Below are 16,458 nucleotides of genomic sequence, written 5' to 3'. Positions count from 1 at the left end.
TGAGAGGGGCTGGGTCTATTTTCAATTTGAAATGTGTGTCTATTTTCAATGTGCACAGTGCTTTTTGCTTTTTTTTTTAAACACCCTTTTCTGTACTCCCCACACCAAAGTATTTGTGAATACAAAGAAAGAGGGAGGGATTAGTGGTATAAGAAAGAAAGAATTTTAAGGCCAAATGATTGAATATGGACGAACCGATGAAGGTGATCAGGGAGAAATTTTAAAGATGATTCCAAAGTTCAAGTCTAGGAGAATCTTGGTACCATTAAAACAAACAAAGATCTTAGATAGAGGACATTGTCTTTGAAGGAAAGGATGAATTCAGTTTTTCACTTCACTTGATTCAGTTTCACTTGACTCAAAACTTGTTCAGTTTTTCAACAGCTCAAATGGAAGTAGGATTTTTAAATTTTTTTTAAGATTTTATTGGGGAAGCGGAACAGGATTTTATTGGGGAACAGTGTGTACTTCCAGGACTTTTTTCCAAGTCAAGTTGTTGTCCTTACAGTCTTAGTTGTGGAGAGTGCTGTTGAGCTTCAAGTTGTCTTTTCAGTCTTAGTTGTGGAGGGCGCAGCTCAGCTCCAGGTCCAGTTGCCATTGCTAGTTGCAGGGGGCACAGCCCACCATCCCTTGCGGGAGTCGAGGAATTGAACTGGCAACCTTGTGGTTGAGAGACCACTGGCCCATGTGGGAATCGAACAGCAGCCTTCGGAGTTAGGAGCATGGAGCTCTAACCGCCTGAGCCACCAGGCTGGCCCAGAAGTAGGATTTTTAAATAGGAAATCATCGAAGGGAACTGACAGTAGTAACATAGTCGGTGGAGTGTGGGATGATTGATACCTGTACAAGGCCCAAAGACAGTGTTCCATTGTAACATGGTGACAATGGGAAAAAAATAAAATGGAATAAACATTGCTAGGAGAGTCAATTAAAATAGAGTCAGGAGGCTATCAAGGAAGTAGGGCCCATGTATACCCCAAATAAACTTTTAATTTGTTTTACAGCCTCAAATCTTTACTGGTTAACAATGGCATTTCAGGAGCTGAACATGGTGAAGGTGGAAGTGAAATGGAGCTAAGCATCTAGAAATATTCTGTGAATGAAAAAGGGGCTATGCAATAAACCTGACAAGCTCAGGGGAGCCACACGGCAGGCCTGATATGCTCAGTGACCAAAAGTAACCACCCAGGATGGTCTGATCACAAATTCCTAACTGAGCAGGTCGTAACTGGTGGTCACATCCCAGGTCCACAGCTTCCTTAGCAAAGGTCAATATTTCCGTTAAGTGAGCCCTCTCCACTCTTCTTTTGTAACATTTGAAATGTCAGAGTAATTTCCTTTTCCTCAAAGGCACAAGCTCCAGCACCAGAGCACAAGACCACCAGAGCATACGGCCACAGAACCCCTCACTGTTCTCTTGTTGCCCCCGTACCATCTCTAAGTGCTGTGAATGTTAATTATTAATGTTAATTATCCTGTCCCACGAATGTAAAAGAAGTGTGTTTCCCCATTTTGTCTTTTATCCAGTCCTAGAGATTCCACCCCCTCCATGCTTTCTCCCGCCTCCTTAATCTCCCACCAATGGATTTCATGCACCTTCATTACATCTCCTCCTTTGATTCTAATGTATAAAGTAAGCTGCAAGACTGCACTTCTCCAGAGCATTTGAGATCTTTCTTCCTGGTATATGTCGTCAGTTTGTCTCAATAAATTCACAAAAATTCTCTGCAGGTTTGGACATTTCTTATGTCGACAACACCAACTAGTAAGTCAGACTTTTACAAGTTAAGGCATGTGTTGGAAACCACGTTAAGCAGTGCATGTTTTTCCCTTGAAAGACAAGAATGGGCCATTGAATGGTTTTAAGTAGGGTCCTGAGGAAATTTGCATGTCAGAATGATCTGGAGGGTACCTTCCTTTTCTAGAAGCTGAACAGTGCCAAGACCAGGAAATAGAGAGGGCAGGGGAGGCCCCTCTGGCCTGTATTCTGCAATCTGTGGGGCGCCATACCCCTCTTTGTTACCAGGACCATGATTAGGGTGAATGAGGCAAAATTTAAGAGGTGCTAAAAAACCCAGCCATCAAGATGAATGATCCTTTAATGCAATATTTTAAAAGATTAGAATTTAAAAATCCATGTTGAATAAAATACCAGAATTTTAAATCAAGACAAGATCAGTAAGCTGAAGTTAATTGAAATTATTAAAGATGGCCACTTGGTCAAGAAAAATTGCCAAACATGCCAATTCTTGCAGCTGAAAATAAGAAAAGTAGATTTTGAAAATATTGATCAACGTACTTCCATTAAAGCTTGGAAAGTAAAATTATATAATAAATTCTTGTTTGGGTATAAAGTATTTAAACTTAAAACAATGTTGTGAGTTTTAATACACTTAGTTTTCAAATATTCAGTATTTCAAGTACTTTCATATTCTGGAAAAAAATTCTAAACACATGAAAATATAGGAGCGGGGTGCACATTTTCCCTTCTGCCTCAGAACAAATATGGCTCAAATCTTGTATTTAATTAAAATTTAATTTTGTTGTTGTTGTTCAGCACAGATTTTCGCATTAATTTGACCTCATAAAGTATTTCATTAAAATATTTATCCAATTGCCAATATTTTGGCGCCCCCTTAATTGGGCGCTCTCAGCTCTATGCCCACTCCTTTTTCTCATTTTCTTATTTCTTTAGGAGGCCTGGAGCGTTCTAGTTTTTCCCAGAGGCGGAGCTATCCTTCGTGTCGCTTACGTTGTCCCCTTCTGGAGCCAGTTGGGAACCTCATCAAATAATTTCATTATAAACTTGAAATCAGCCACACTCACCACTTGGCGGCGTTGTCTTACCTGCTCTCATCAGGAAAAAAGCTTCCGGAACTAACGCGTTAAGGGGGCGTGTTTCTCCTGGCGTTGCCCGGCCCCGTTTCTACGACGCACGTCGCGGACTTTCCGGTTTTTCCTTCTTCTCGCGATTCTTGCGTCACGGCCGTAGCCGGAAGTGACTCCCTTCCCCAAGGCTGTCCGGCTAGAACGTCAGGTGAGGGAGGGAGGGAGGCATGAATCCTGCGCTAGGTGTTCGAGCGGTGCCGCGTGGGTGTCTGTCCCTTTTCTTTAAACGTATATGGAGGACTTCGCCGTTTCCTCTCACCTCCCTGCGTTGTTGGTTGCGAGCGCCACTTTGAGAAAGGGCGCCGGCCGCTTCTGGTGGTGAGGTCGGGGAGCCCACGAGTCTCCTTAGTCTTTGCCAATGGGTATGGAGGCAGTGATTTTTGCAGCAACAGGTTTCAGATTTAAGTCTCTTGATGGTATTGTAATAATTTTTGAGACCTTCCTATGTGTTAGGAACTGCTTTAGGGGGATTGGATTTAGCAGTGAATACATTAGACAAAAATCCCTGTCCTAAGGCGCCTACATTTTAACAGAATTGGAGAAGACAGTGGAATGGAAATGAGAACAACTCAGAATAAGATTTTTTTTTTTTTTTTGGTATCGGTTGGAAGAAGAGGAAGTTAAGGGGGATCAAAAAAGACATAAGGGATAAGGGTTTTTTGGGGGGGTGGAGGAGAAATCCTAGTCAAATGTGCAGGAATGTTGATGTATTATAGTCATAAGGTTTGCATAAAAATCAGGAATGCAGTTAGGAATTTGGGATTAGTGAGTCTGTGCTATTTCTGTAAGAGGTATTAATTTCTTTTTTCCCCCCCTTTAGGAAAAGACTAAAGATTAAATTGCAGGAAAAGAAAAATAGAAGCCATGTTTCGAAGACCTGTATTACAGGTAATCACTCTTCCATATTAGTGCTGAGATGTGTTGTTATCAATCTTTGTGATCAGATTTCTTTAGGCTTTGGACGGCAGAGGCAACAGACCTTTGAGCCCACCCATTTTACGTGTACTCATTCGATATGGAGTGTTGGGAACAGAATAATGTTCACTAAAAAATAATGGTCACTAAAACAAAACAAATTTTCTAGTTTACTCACCTACATAGTAGGAGTCATTACTTTTCAAAACGTGTTGCTTGCGTTTAGATCAGTTAGAGAGCATTGAAAGGCTTTATTGAGCCAAAGGCTGTGAGAATCATTGTTCCAGCGTTTTCCTATAAGGCGTATGGTTCCTTTTCTGTCTACCTACCTCCTCTGTTGTCAACTGCGTCCCACACCCTCTCCCCATACTGAGGAGAGTAGCTGAAGTCCAACATCACCACAAATTTGCTATGTCCAAATTGTTTCTCATTCCACCCAACCTAACTTGTCATCTCTCCAGACAGGCTAGCCTGCCTAGGCTACCCTTTCTCCTTACTTACCACATTTGGGCACCATGTTCTGTAGAGTCTCTTTTATGACATTTCTCTTTTACTCCCCATCCTGTTAAGACTACTGAAGAATCAATTCCTCCATGAAACCTGTTCCCATCTCTTCACTCTCCTGGAGGATTGACTCTGCATTCTTGAAACCCCATTTTAACCTCTACATATTTTTACATTTGTGTGTGTGTGTGTGTGTGTGTGTGTGTGTGTGTATAAATGTAAAACTTGGAAAAATTACCATTGTCTTAATACTCCAGGATTAAGATGTCTTTAAAACCAGATACAAAAGAGTTAAAAGTTAAATTAGAAAAAAAATTATCCCAGTTAAAAATCCTTTTCATATTTCTGCTTCTCCATTGGGTCTTGATTTTTGTGTGCCAAAAATGAAACATTATTATTCTGTAGGATTTATTAGCCAGCCTGGCTCATCTGAGCACTCACATTAGTACATTTCTAGAATGATGACACAGATACCAGTTAGCATCTTGATCCTTTAGTATGTTGTAACTAATATCTTTATCTTCTCATCCACCCACTGCCCCAAAACACGGTCATGGGATTCCATAGCCAATAGTCTCCCAGGAATGGGTGTTCATTTGATTGGTGGACAACTGCTTTTTATATTCACAGTGCCATCACGTGACATATGTTTCTCTGATGTCATGGTTAGCTCTCTGAACTCTGAAACTGGTGGTGTGCCCAATGATATGTACTCATATCTGGGCAACAGCCCTTGGATAGAATGTTTTTAAGGAGGGTGCAGAGGGCATTGGGAAAAGCAGCAGCCTTGGTGTCAGACGGCCCTGGTTCTAGGTGTGACTTGCTACTTAATTTCTGTAGGATTTTGGGCAAGTTGCTTAATTTTCTCTGGACTTCACTTTTTTCATCTCTAAAGTGGGGATAATTTTGCAGTTTACAGTTTTATCCTGAGGATTAACCGATAGGAGGTAAAGCACTTAGCTAGTGTCAAGTAACGATAACTGTTAGGATCACTGAGTGCTGTTGTGATGTGGCAGCGACTACCTTTCTCTGACAAACTGATTTGGACAGTTATGACTTTATACCTTATCAAAGAACCACATTTATTTGCTTCCTTGAAAACATGAATTTTCCCAGCATATATTTCATTTTACCTATTGTGTGCAACCACAGAAGCTCCATAATTGGGAGGGTTGCCACAAAAGAAACAGGAGAGGACTATAAATTAACTTTCTTGGGCGTGCTCTTGAGTACGTCCTTTGTACCTTTGGGCTTCTACAGTAGGCTGCCTGTAAGTGTTACGTGGTCCTTCTCTCACTGTGTGATGGGAGGACAAGGGAAGCACATCTCTTCTCTTCTGAGGGTGTATGTATAGGAGCTGCCGACTAGATGGTGATGAAAGGTGAGCAGGTCTTCTGTTTGTGTTTGCCTTCCTCCTAAAATTCTGAACAATTGTAGCCATTTTACTTATTTGTTCCACTTTAGGTGCTTCGTCAGTTTGTAAGACATGAGTCTGAAGTAGCTAGCAGCTTGGTTCTCGAAAGATGTAAGTAGCTCATTTCCAAGTTTAAAGTATGTTATTTTTAGTAGTGTGCTAATATTCTCTCACATGCGTAAAGGTATTTTAAAGAAGAATTTAACATAAAGCAAAGAGCTTACTGTTTGTTTTATGGGGCTACTTTGTCTTAGGGGTATTTTCTACTTTTTTGTTAACCCTCCTTTTCCCTCCCAACCTTCCTCTGTTTGCCCCTTAAAAGTTTCTGATCAAGAACTTGGGTTTTGCTTAATGCGGAGATTGAAGTTGAAGGATTTGTATCTCTTCCTCTTCTGGACATTTCTCTCAGTCTCATTTTATCGACACATGTGTTTCAGCCCTGAATCGTGTGCAGTTACTTGGGCGAGTGGGTCAGGACCCTGTCATGAGACAGGTGGAAGGGAAAAACCCAGTCACAATATTTTCTCTAGCAACAAATGAGATGTGGAAATCCGGAGACAATGAAGCATACCAGATGGGTGAGTATGAAAGACTAGGCTTTCACTTTTGTCAGCAATAAAGAGTTTACTGTCAATTATCTAATTAGAGATAAGCTGCTTTTACACAGGATCTTTCTTCTCTACCTTTATTCTGTTGTCTTAGGAATTGTGATGTTGGCTTTGCTGGGCATGTGGTCTTTTGGCATTTGTTCTGTCTGCTGGCATTTGTAACCATGTTTCCTATTCTTGTGGCGTAGGTGATGTCAGTCAAAAGACAACGTGGCACAGAATTTCAGTATTCCGACCAGGCCTCAGAGATGTAGCATATCAGTATGTGAAAAAGGGGTAAGTTGAGGAAGGAAGAATCGTACAGTTGGAATGGTTCAAAAACTGATGACAGGTGTTCTCATGGAATGTGTTCCTGAGTACTTGTTCCTGAGTACTACTAATTACTGTATATTTACTCGAGATACTTGTTCAGTGCCTAATGCTGTCTGCATGGTGTATTGTTATGTGTGACTAATTCAAAGGTGTATAAAACCAGGTTTAGTCCTACAATGTAGGAAAGTAGGGTTTGTACCTAAATAGAAGCAGCTGAGACTGGAGGGAAGGCAGAGTGTATTTAGCGCCGTTGGGAGCAGGTGCAGCGTAGGCTTTTAGGAGTTCCCATGCAGCACAGCAGCAGGTGTCACGCCTTTTGTCCTTAGCGGAGGATCTGAATTGTGTCAGGCCTGACACAGTGAGGCATTATGGTCATATTCACAGCAGTTTTTTTTACATCTGACAGTTTTATATAGTAGTCCCTTTTGGAATGCTTGGATTGATTGTCTATAAAGAGTGTCTTTTCCAAACCCACCGAACAATAGGGTGTGTTTACCAGCAGTTGTATTCCCAGTGATTATTTAGAAATGTACTGTTTTATAGAAAGAAAACATATTTCATGAAAAATAATTTCAGTGACTAAAATTTCAGTTTCTTTTCAATAACTGCATACCTTTTCTTCATATGTACCTTGGTTATCCTTTATGTATGTATGTAAGAATATGTGCATATAAGCATAAGTATCTTTGATGGACATGACCTAACCAGGGAGAAGCTTGTGCCAACATCCAGGTACATTACTGTGAGTGGCATTAGACATTCGTGCAGATATATTCAGTACCTTTTTGGTACTTAACACGATACTTTTGTTTTAAACACACACATAAGCACATGTAGGAAATTTCAAGGAAAATGTCAATATGCAGTTACATCTCCTGGTGTGTTAGGCTTGTGTTCTAGCTCACTCTTCCACATAGTGTAGAAATAGTCTTAGTAATTAATTGCGAGTGAAATACTAAGTTGAAAAATTCCATTTTGAATTTTGTTCTAAGTCTCTTGGGAATAAGTTTATGAACCTCAATGATAGGAACTGAAAAATAAGTGAAAATCAACAAATCGGTTAGGGAGTCCAAAATCAAAGGTAATGGAAAACGACTCATTGGAATCAATTCTAGAGATTTAAAGGATGCCAGTAGGTTATCCTTTCATTTTCTTGGTCTTACGGTTTTTCAAAAAAAAAAAAAAAAAAAAAAAAATATTTGGCTTAAGATTTTGAACAGTATTTTTATTTTTTTTAATTTGAACTTTCTTAAGGACCACAGTCAATTCAAGGATGAAAACATTGTCCTTTTTACCTAGATTTGCGAAGTCTGTGTGAACCTTTTGTTCTGGTACTCATAATTCTGAACTTTGAGAAATGGTAGTAAAAATGAGGGTGCGTGTGATTATATGTTTTATCCTTAGTGTATACTCATTACGCTGTCTCGTAAAACATATTAGAATCTCTAGACTAAAAAATGTAAATTCAATTTATTTTAGGTCTCGAATTTATGTGGAAGGAAAAGTAGACTATGGTGAATACACGGATAAAAATAATGTGAGGCGACAAGCGACAACAATCATAGCTGGTAAGAAGTGTGTGACAACAGCTATTCCTCCCCCCCGCCCCCTTCTGTAAAAGCTTGGCTGTGTTATAAGTAACTTCAGTGGGGGGTGTAATCCTCACCAGGAAGATTCTGAGTGGTTTGTGGGCTTGCTAAAGGTTTCTACATTTATCTATTCTTGTAGAAAATTACCTCTGTACTCATAGTTTTAGTTCATAAGTAGCACCGAGTAGAATGTAATATAAATTGAACTGTCCATGCCAGTTCTTAGTGTTCGGAGTTAGAAAAACTTTAGTATCTTTGATGGACATGACCTAACCAGGGAGAAGCTTGTGCGAACATCCAGTTACATTACTGTGAGTGGCATTAGACATTCGTGCAGATTTATTCAGTACCTTTTTGATACTTAACACGATGCTTTTGTTTTAAACACGAGCATGGGTGATTGAGCAATTGGCATAGGTTTATGGCTAATAGTAAAAGGGAATAGATCTTTAGTAACATTTGAATTGAAGGAAGTAGAGTTTAATTTGGTTGATCTGTTTTATAGGCCATACTTTTTTCACCTAGGGATCCTGTCTGCATCTTAAAAATAATGACCAGTGGGTGGCACTCTTGCCTTTACAGTGATGCAGGTCTGGTGATCTCTTCTGAAATTTACTTCTGCACCAAAATACTCTGTTTTTAGGAGACTGTAGTCATGAACAAATTCTCAGTCATTATATAATAACCATTTTCAATAATTCTAAAGTTTTTGAATCTGGATCTTTCGGAGTTATATAGGAAATACGACTTAACTCTTCTCCTTCGCTCATCCTAAACTAATTCCAGTTGGGACATCATTTTAAGAGCAATGTCTGATGTTCTCAGTTAAAAATGTTCTCTCTGTAATATTGATTAGTAAAAACTTTCCAAAGAATAAGTATATAAAAGTCATTCTGTGTTAAAATTTAAAAATAAAATGTCTTCTATGTGAGTGTTCAGACTTAACTTAAAAACATAAATAAAGCTATCTTTGCTAACAAGGCCCTGTATTGAACTCTGTTCTTCCTCCATACCTCCCGCATGTGGGATGTTATGCCTTGGTCCTCTGTGCAAGGGTGTGCTGCTACCTGGTTTCATGGCGTCTGTCTGAGCATTGCAAGCGCTGAAATTTATGACTAGTTCTTCTGTAGAAAGTTATTGCTGAGAAGACCTAAACTGTCTGCAGGGAAGACAAAAAATACCCCACCTCTTCTAACGAGGTCCGAATTGTTGACAAATGGCCAAAGCCCAGCTTTTAGCTCCGTTATTATGCCTGTTTAATACTTCTCATGAACATAGCAAGAGTTACTTAATATTTTAAGAATTTGTCTAAAATCCTTTTAGTTAACAGCACTGAAATGTGTATGTGTTAGAGAGGAATGATTAAATGGGATGAAGAAAGAGTTCTGAAAATAATACCTATACTTTGTCTTCTTTACAGATAACATTATATTTCTGAGTGACCAGACAAAAGAGAAGGCATAGAGTGGACAATTCGTCTTTGGACAGTGTTTGGTACAGTCTCATTTCCAAATCATGTATAGTCTTTATAGTTTCTAAGGACAAGAATTAAAATATTGTTTTATATAAAATGAGTGATACTCTTTCTCCTGTCACTCCCCTTTTTATGCCATCAACCTTGGCAGTTCCTGTCTAATATGGCATTTACTAGTAATTTATTCTTTTAGAGATGGTTTCCACGTACAAGTATACAAAATAGTGAGTTTTCAGGTTCATCTGTTATGGCAAAGGGATAAGTGTCCTTCGGGAAGACCCCTTGAGTTTTGTGCCCCCTTCTGTTACAGTGTTGATTCAGCCCCTCAGTATTTATGGTACGTCACTCTATGTCAGGCACTTATCCCACTGTTGAAAATACTGATTTTCTTCTCTGTTAGCTCTGTAGACTCGAAGGCAAGGACTGCGTCTTCTCTGTGTACCTGCACCTTAACTAGTGCTTGGCATGGAATAGACGCTCCGTACATCTTTGCAGATGCGTGATCCTAATGTGCTATTGAGCTTTGGGCCAAATTGGAGGAGGTTGCGAGTAGTGCTTGGTGTCTAACCTAAACAGCTTCCAGACTAACCTCCCTTTTTCACAACTTTGTTTTGGGGACAATTTCACTAGTAGCATTTATGAAATAGCGTTTACAGCAGTAAAGACTTACCGTATAACCAGGGATGAAATAGTTCAAGTCCGGGTGATGACAGGGGCTCTGGTTCCACTGTTCTCTGTTTTCCTAAGCCCCTGTTCTCTATCCTTTCAGTCTCATCCGGAACTCTCGGGGAAGTCCCCTAAGCAACCTTTGACATTGCCTCCCTAGGTTAGAGACTCAGGTATTACATTTTCCTGTTATTTTCCCACATGATCTCTTGATGCATATATAGATCATGTGTACGAACAATTATTTTTTATTACAAGAGTCTGGAAATAGCTACTACTAATTTACTAACAAGGACCACATACAATAAACTCAGTTTTTCCGTGCATGTGTTACTTCTTCACATTTGTCTCCGTGCTCCACAGGTCTGCCTGTTAGTGTGCTGCAGTGTTGTGGAGGTTGGCTGATAACACAGCAGGCTGTCCAGTTCCGAGTGTAGAAGACCCTCGTTCTGTCTGGGCCGCTCAGACCCCAGCGTGGCCTCTGGCCCAGCCTCTGTGTGTGTGCCCTAGGCTGCATGTCCTAGGCCTTCTGCCTGAGAAGGTGGTGCTAAGTGCAGCTGAGGTCGTGCCGGGCTTGAACAGCTTCATAATTCACACGCTGTTGTGGACGCTTGACTTGGTTTTAAGATATTTTCTGCACACTTGAGCAGCTTATTTTACTTAAGTGCAGTTTGGTTAAGCAAAGATTCCTTAGCTTTACCATCTTGCCCAGGAACAGTAGAAAATTAATTGCCATTTCCTCCTGTCAGCCATCTTTTTTCCTGCATCTGGGACCACTAACCAGCATACAGTGTACTCTGCTCTCTGAGTTCCCACGTTAAAACTCTGGGGATGGAGTCCTTACTCCTTTCTGTTATTTCCAAGCCAGGCTTGCTGTACGCATTCACCTTCAGCTCGGCCGCTTCACGCACTGGAGATGGCAATATCATCTCCCAGGTATTTTTCCTCACCACCTGCACCTTGGAATCTCGTGCTTAGACACTTCAGTCGCTTCTCTCTTTTTTTTCTTTCCTCTTTTTCTCTCATTCTCCTCTAAATACATGTACATTACCCAGAGAGATCAACTGTAAACACCAGCCCATGTGAGAGCCACTGTTTGTTGCCAGCACAGTTCTCAAAGAGTCATCCACTTCTTAAATACCCCTGGACGGTTAATCCAAAGACATCCAGAAATACCACGGACATGTTTCTATCGCTGTTTGGGTTACAGCCTAACCGTTGTGGCTCTGTTAGGAGAAATTAATGGTAGTTTCTCTTTGTTCCCCAAAGATCCTGCAGTTCCTAACAGCTGGTTGTCTTTTACTCAGACTACCCTTTGCCCCCGTCCAGTGCAGCCTAGCACGGCGATTCTTGAGGGCTTTCCGCATGTTCGTTGTTCAGCTGGAAGGCACATGGAAATGAGGGCAGGATTATATGACTGTTTTTCTGTCAGGCTTTGCATTCTGTGCCGTGAAGATTGGTGGGAGTAGCAGCAAGCAAATCACTGTAGAAAATGAGATAGTCCCAAGGTTAATGAATTGTAGAGAGACCTCCTACAAGGTGACAATAATCATATAAATGTCTGATGTTTATTGTTTGCTTCCTGTGCATCAGGCATTAAGCTAAGTGCTTTTGTCATTGTCTCATTTAAACATGACCCTAAGAAGGTAGTAATAACCCCATTTTCCATGTGAGGAGGAAGCCTGAAACGGAAGTCAAGTAGCAAGTCAGAGTCACGCAGCTTATAAGAGGCAACTGGAGTTTGAACTTAGGGACATGAAGCCTGCATTTTGCTCTCTGCCGGCTGTCTGCTCCCCGCTGCCCTCCCATTTCTATTGGCTCTGTCCCCAGAACCCCCACTGCTAACTTGAAAGGACCCCCTGTGGGCGCATCTGAATCACACCAGGAATTTAATCCATGATGGTTGGGGGCAGGATTACAAGTGAGGGGGAAATACCTCTACCTCTTTATTTCTGATTATTCCTCTTCTTTTTTATCACTGGTTAAGTTGAGTGTCTGCCCCTTTCATTGTGTCTTCCATTGTTTCCTTCCTACTGAAAGATGAAATTGTCAGGAAAGTTGTTCAAGCATTTGTCAGGCTCACTTTTTAGAGAAGGACACTTGGCAGGTGTCAGCAGCATCGATGTCCCCTCTCACGACTGTAATTTGCTTCTGTGCCAGTCCTGCCGTTTGGGACAGGATGGTGTGTAGCTCTTTAGGCTGTTGGAATCATGCAGCCATAGTAATAGAATTTCTTTGTCCCTTTACTCTGCCGTGCTTTTGACCTCATGGTCTTGTTTGTGCATGCAAGTGTGCATTTGGACGTTTTTCAGTTTGTTTGCAGACCCTGCCCTTTGATAAAAGGTGGTCTATACAGTTAAGGCTGTGCAGTCAAACAGCCGGGATTTGAATCCCTGCTTCCCTAAGTAGCCCAGTGCCTCTGGTGAGTTTCGTCTCTTTCCCTGCCTCGGATTTTTGTTGTTTTGTTTTCCTGTGACTAAAATGGACAAGAATAGTATCTATTTTATAGGGTTGATGTGAAGAGTACGATAAATTATGTAACTTAACTTAGCACATAGGAACTGGATCAAGTGCTCAACACATATTGGCTGTTCTTATTGTTGCTGAGATTATTTTAAACGAGGCTTATCACTGTTCAGTCACCATGCCCGTCTTATCAAGTCTCACGGGATACTTAGGAGGGCATATTAACTCGTGTGTTGTGCTTGACTTTTGTTGTTGTTGTTAACGTCCATGCATTACTGAGATCATAGTCCACTTGGGAAGTGTTTGTTTGTTTGTAATCTTCCATGGCTTTTTACAATTAATCTGAGCACCTTTTGAAACTCAAAAGTCAGTTGGGCACCTACTCTATGCCATGCATGCATATGGGCCTGGATATAAGGGTGAATATAACAGGATTCCTGCATTGAAAGAGCTCCCAATCTAGGATGATAGGGGTTCGGTAGGGAGGATAAGTGGGGGCCTGTGCAGCCAAGTATGAAATGGCGTGAGGGGCCCTCTAGTCATGGTGGAAATAAAGTCCAGTGGGCACAGAAGAGAATCGTTAGGTTAGTTTTCATCAGAGGAAACAGTACGAATGGAGATCCAGAAACTTGTAAGTGTACGAAGCAGTAAAGATGAAACATGCAAAGTGGGTTGGAGCTTAGATGGTAAAGGGCCTTGAAAGCTTACATGGGACGTTGGCAGTGGGCAGCTCAAGAAGGTTCTAAGACAGGGACAGCTCATCAGAATTGTGTGTTAGAGAGAATGATGAAGGCAGGTGAAGGGGGTGCGGAGGGGCAAAGCCTGGAGGCAGGCAGGAAGCCTCCAAACAAGCCTAGAAAGCTTAGCAGGGTGGGGATGAAAGGTCACGCGGGGGCATTTGGGATTCACATTGACTCATTCATTGGGTACCAGTTATGTGCCGGGTCCGGGCAAGGTTCCGGGTTAGGGACACTAAGAACACGTGATTCCTGCCCGGAATCCAGTCCTGGGCAGCTGTGTGGATAGTGACACTTTGTTTCTGAGACTAAGGAACATGGATGTGGGAGCAGATTTGAGAAGAGGAAAGGTAATGAGTTTAGTTTTAAAAGTAATTGTAGATGTTTTAGCTTATGTTTGGCAGGGTGGTGATTGATGAATCAAGCTCAAAAGAGAAGTTGAAACAAGAATGAGTTTTTTCTTTTGCCAAACACATTGGAAACAGACTTTGTGAGAGAACTTTCAAATGTTGCTTGGGTTCTAGCTTCCTGTTGTGGAAACCATAATGTGGGAAAGGGTTCCAGTTGCCTACTTGTTAGTACACCCAGGATTGGTTTTAATCAGGTACAGTGAGATGACCGACACTGAGGCCTTTGAAAGGAGAGTTTCTTACTTCATACGGAGTTCCCAAGAGTGGGGCCCATGCCATACCATGTAGGACCACCTGAGGAAGCCCCCGAGTAGGTCAGGAGGCAGGAGTGAGGGGAACATATGGGCCAGAGCTTTTATTGGGTTTTCCATGGGGAAAGAATGGATGAGACAGGACAGGCAAGCTGAGCAAGTTCAGGAGTGGACAGTGAATCGTTTTCAGCAGGGTCTGGGCTATAGGAGTGGTCCCTAGTCAGGTACCAAGCTCTAGGGTGGTTTGGGCCAAGGAATCGACTGCAGGAGCCTGATGAAAGGAGGCTCATGAGAGTTTGGGCTCAGGATTGGCTGGTTTGCATATCAAAGGCATGCTTGTGGGCAAATCATTTGTTATTTCTAGGAATTAGCCCACCTTGGGAGGGGGCAGTTTCTTAGGTTTCATCTTAGGGTTTCATCTTAGGCCCCAAGATGGCAATGTATCGTAAAACACAGAAAACAAGAAACATGGTTGATACACTATAATACCCATTATCCCGTCTACATTTACAGAACCTGTATTTTAGTGGCAGTGACAGTGCACACAGCTAAAATACTGCGTTTTTATTCTCCTTTGCAGTTAAGGGTTGCTAAGGGTTACAAGCAGAAGCCATTTGGTGGTGCTTCCAGGAAAGTTCCTTAAATGAGCTGACTCTGTTGGGAGGCTCATCCTTTGTGCTTCTCCAGACTCTCATCTGGCTTTTGCTTGTCTGAAATGTGGACATGATGACTGGATCTCCAGGAGCCATCTTGGACCAGGAGACGATCTTCAGGATGGAAGACAGAAGAAGCTGGGAGCTGTGATGACCATGGAACCACCACACCTGTCCTGGACGGTCTGCATCTGGACTTCTTTGGGAGACAAATAAATCTCTTCCTTGTTTAAGCCACGTACTTGTGCTTTGCAGTGAAACCTAATCCTTACTAACGTACACATTCTTAACCTTTGTCTCTCTATACATGATCAGCTCTTTACTCTTATCCTTTCTCTTAGATGACCTTCCACTGCAAGTAGATAGGAGTACAACCTTACTTCTGCTCTCTCAGTCCTTCAGGCTTTTAGCTTATGTTTCCTTCTATCTAAGTTTGGAGAGGGAACCAGAACATAAAATGTAACAAAAGCTTAGCAATCAGTGAATATAAGCACATTTGTCCATCAAATAGTTTAGTTTTAGTCCCTCATGAGGCCCCTGACTTAATAGCCCCCGTTAAGAAAAGGAGCACGTAGGTAAAGAAGAGGTCTTGTTCTTAGGCTTCCCCCGGCAGTATAGAGACTAGATGATCTGGAGTGAGGAGGCTTCCTGTTGCAAAATAATCAGATCCTAAGTAGTTTTTATTGCATCATTGGTGTCTTGGCTCAGGCTGCCGTACAATAACCATGGACTGGGTGGCTTAAATGACAGACACGTATTTTCTTACCATTCTGGAGGTTTGAGTCCAAGATCAGGGGCCAGCATAGACTGTTTCTGGTGAGGTCTGTTTCCTAGCTTGTAGGTAGCCACCACGTGTGTGCTCACGTGACCTCTGTGTGTGTGCTGGCGGACAAGGGAGTGAGCTGTCCGGTCTCTTACGAGGACACTGATCCTGTCCTACCAGGGCTCCACCCTCATGACCTCCTTTATCTTTAGTTAGGGCCTGTTGTCACATTGGGGCTTAGGACATCAACATGTGAATCTTGGGGTGACACAATTCAGTCCGTAATAGGGCTTGCAGGAAGAAAGGGACATCTCCAAGTGGTGAGGTTTACACTAGGAACTGAAACTGGAGCAATACGTAGGAAACACACACAAAAGGGATTCTGTGATGACCCCTGCTAATCTTGACATTGTGATTTGGAAATAAAAACAGGCTGTCAAAGGTGTGCCTCACACATTCTTGGAAGTAAAAGAGAGCATTTAAAACAGGAACAAGGCAAGGATGTCTTGTTATCACCACTTCTAAATACTCTACTTATACTGAGATTCTAGCAAGCACAGTTATGGAAGGAAAAGAAAAAGAATTAAGATTGGAAAGGAAACAGTTACAAATGCCGTGATTGCGTAGAAAACGCAAAAGAATCTATAGTTGAATAAGTGTTGCTGGAAGGCAGATTAGTATACCAAAAAAAGTTGATTGCAAACAACAGCAAAGAAAATGTAATTTGAAAAAATGGCCATATACAAGAGCATCAGAAAATGAAAGGAGTCTCCCAATTCGTGGTCTCTGGAGAATATTATAAAACTT

General features: G+C 41.6%; 1 protein-coding gene across 6 annotated transcripts; it reads left to right on the top strand.

Moving 5' to 3' along the window:
- Positions 1-2,757: 2,757 nt before the first annotated feature.
- On the top strand, positions 2,758-15,169 carry SSBP1 (single stranded DNA binding protein 1). 6 transcript variants are annotated; one of them, XM_033098979.1, is made up of 8 exons: positions 2,758-3,037; positions 3,710-3,777; positions 5,773-5,833; positions 6,160-6,300; positions 6,519-6,606; positions 8,122-8,210; positions 9,652-9,725; positions 10,475-10,695. In XM_033098979.1, the coding sequence occupies exons 2-7, from the start codon at positions 3,754-3,756 to the stop codon at positions 9,693-9,695; spliced, it is 447 nt and encodes a 148-aa protein (XP_032954870.1). In that variant the 5' UTR covers positions 2,758-3,037; positions 3,710-3,753; the 3' UTR covers positions 9,696-9,725; positions 10,475-10,695. The 6 variants fall into 6 exon arrangements, with proteins under 6 accessions (XP_032954870.1, XP_032954869.1, XP_032954872.1 ...); XM_033098978.1 differs by lacking the exon at positions 10,475-10,695 and adding an exon at positions 14,816-15,161 and having other exon boundaries at positions 2,761-3,037; XM_033098981.1 differs by lacking the exon at positions 10,475-10,695 and adding an exon at positions 14,816-15,168 and having other exon boundaries at positions 3,035-3,117.
- Positions 15,170-16,458: the final 1,289 nt, after the last annotated feature.

This window comes from Rhinolophus ferrumequinum, chromosome 26 (genome assembly GCF_004115265.2).
Source record: "Rhinolophus ferrumequinum isolate MPI-CBG mRhiFer1 chromosome 26, mRhiFer1_v1.p, whole genome shotgun sequence".
NCBI lineage: Eukaryota > Metazoa > Chordata > Mammalia > Chiroptera > Rhinolophidae > Rhinolophus > Rhinolophus ferrumequinum.
Note: the sequence above shows the minus strand (reverse complement) of the source record. Positions and strands in the feature narration are given on the sequence as shown.